The sequence below is a fragment of the Corvus moneduloides genome, chromosome 26 (assembly GCF_009650955.1).
Source record: "Corvus moneduloides isolate bCorMon1 chromosome 26, bCorMon1.pri, whole genome shotgun sequence".
In the NCBI taxonomy this organism is placed as follows: Eukaryota; Metazoa; Chordata; class Aves; order Passeriformes; family Corvidae; genus Corvus; species Corvus moneduloides.
Window position 1 is genome coordinate 6,076,462 of NC_045501.1, and position 2,257 is coordinate 6,078,718.

Consider the following 2,257-nt stretch of genomic DNA (forward strand, 5'->3'; position numbering starts at 1 on the left):
AGAAAGCATGAATTTAGCACGACGAGCAATAGATCAGATTAAGCAACCAGGGGGATTACCATCATATATGAGTATCAAACAGGGAAGAGATGAGCCATTTGGTACCTTTATCGATCGAATAGCAAACGCTATTTTAGCAACTGGGCTTCCAGACTATATGCATGGTACTTTGCTTAAACAATGTGCTATCCAGAATTGTAATCCTACTGCACGTAGTGTGTTAGTTACTCTGCCTGCTACTTGGACTATTGAGGAGGCATTAGAGAGAATGTCACAGGTCCCTGTAGGTCCACAAGCTATGCTTGTTAATGCAATAAAGGAACTTGGAAAGGAACTGGGAATAGGGATGAAACAGCAGGCTGAGGTAGCTCAGAGGCAGATTGAGGCAAATCAGAGTCAGGTTTTAGCTGCCCTTGCACCTTTGCAAAATCACCGGAGCGGGTCTCGACGACAGACCACCCGACTGCGATGTTTTTGCTGTGGAGTCTCCGGTCACATGAGACGGGATTGCAACTCTGGCAATGTCTGGTGTCAGCAATGCCGGTCGGACACCCATGCCAGTGCTGCCTGCCAGAGGTCGGGAAACAGGAAGTCGAGCGGGAAGGCCCGCCCTGCGATGACACCAAAAGCGACAGCATACCCAGCGACCCAGGAAGTCAACACCTGCGCACCTCTACCAGCACTGAGCAGCACTTTCGTCTCCAGCCCGCAACCCTGGGGAGCCTCGGATTGGACTTGGCAATCTCAACAAACTGTACTCTTATAGACAATCGACCGCAGCGTGTCCCCACCGGGATTAAAGGACCTATAATTATAAATGGGAAAGCGGTCGGAGCACTTTTAATTGGACGCTCATCAGCTACTATGGAAGGATTACAAATACTTACAGGACTAATTGATGCAGATTATACTGGAGAAATTCAAATTATGGTACAGACTCTTTTTCCACCAATGTTCATAGAAAAGGGCACCCGATTACCCCAATTGGTGCCTTTGCCAGTTCTCACTGAAGGACTATCGCCCATACACTCCGACTCCAGGGGTGAGGGAGCCTTCGGATCCACAGGGCCGGTAGCCATGCTTACTGTGAGCTTGAAAAGTTGGCCACGCCGCATGGTAGCAGTAACATACCAAGGACAGACTGTTACCCTATGTCCTGGGTTGCAGTGAATTCTATTACCATCCCCATCAGCTGTTGAAATCAGGTGGGGCAGTGTTTCCTTGCCTCCTCCCCCCAGACTATCTTTCTGTTAATTGCCCATCATTGTCCTGCCGCCTGACTCAGAGATAACTCCCTCCGGACTATCTTCTATTAATGAGCCTAATCAACACCTGGCCTCATGACTCATCACCCCATTGTGAGATGCTCCACCCAGAGGGAGGAACCAAGCATCCCATCGTGGATATAATCTGAGGCTGAACACCAGAGACAGGGGCTTCCCACTGGATTTCCAGAGGACAGGAGCTACATAGCCACCACTGGACTTCCTGAGGAAGAGCAGGCTGTTTCACTACAGGATCACTGCTTCAGAGGACTGCAGCCACCATTCTACCAGACTGCTACCACCACCCTGCCTAACAGGGTGTCAGGTTGTACCTTGACTCTGTCAGTTTGACAGTGTTTTCTTTTACCTTTTTTTCCCCTTTTCTTTAATTTCCATTAAATTGTTATTCTGACTTGGTGCCTCCCACTGGTTTGTTTTCAAACTAGCACACCCTGCCAGCACTCTTGGACACTGGCGCTGATGTATCCATCATCAGCAGTCACCATTGGCCTCAGCATTGGCCCACCTTTGAATCCGGAGCCACAGTCACCGGAGTGGGAGGATTTACCCTCGCTCGCAAGTCCCCTCCATTGCAATGGACTATACCTGAGCAAGTGATAAATTGCAGTGTGTCCATCATCCCACTGCCACTTGGTGTCACTGCTCTGATGGGACGAGACATACTCGCTCAGATACTTTGAATGATCGGGGCCTACACATAGCTCCCGAGAAAATTCAAACTTCAGCTCCGTGGATTTATCTAGGTTGGAAAATCACTGACAACACTATCCAACCTCAAAAGCTTACCATTCATACAGACATCCGTAACCTGCATGATGCGCAGAAACTTATGGGAGGTCTGCAGTGGCTTCGCCCCGTAGTTGGCATTCCTAATGAACTGCTAAATGAGCTTCGTCCACTTTTGAAAGGCACCAACCCTGCACAGTCAGTTTACACTGACACCTGAACAGAAGGCTGTGCTACAGACTATT

General features: G+C 49.1%; 1 protein-coding gene across 1 annotated transcript; it reads left to right on the plus strand.

The window, feature by feature from the left end:
- Positions 1-200: 200 nt before the first annotated feature.
- Positions 201-1,170, plus strand: LOC116455829 (deoxyuridine 5'-triphosphate nucleotidohydrolase-like). Its single transcript, XM_032134113.1, has one exon. The coding sequence runs from the start codon at positions 469-471 to the stop codon at positions 1,168-1,170; it is 702 nt and encodes a 233-aa protein (XP_031990004.1). The 5' UTR covers positions 201-468.
- The last annotated feature ends 1,087 nt before the right edge of the window (positions 1,171-2,257 follow it).

Coding starts and splice junctions, on each gene's coding strand:
- LOC116455829 (XM_032134113.1), top strand. CDS start 469: ATGTTTTTGCTGTGGAGTCTCCGGTCACATGAGACGGGATTGCAACTC.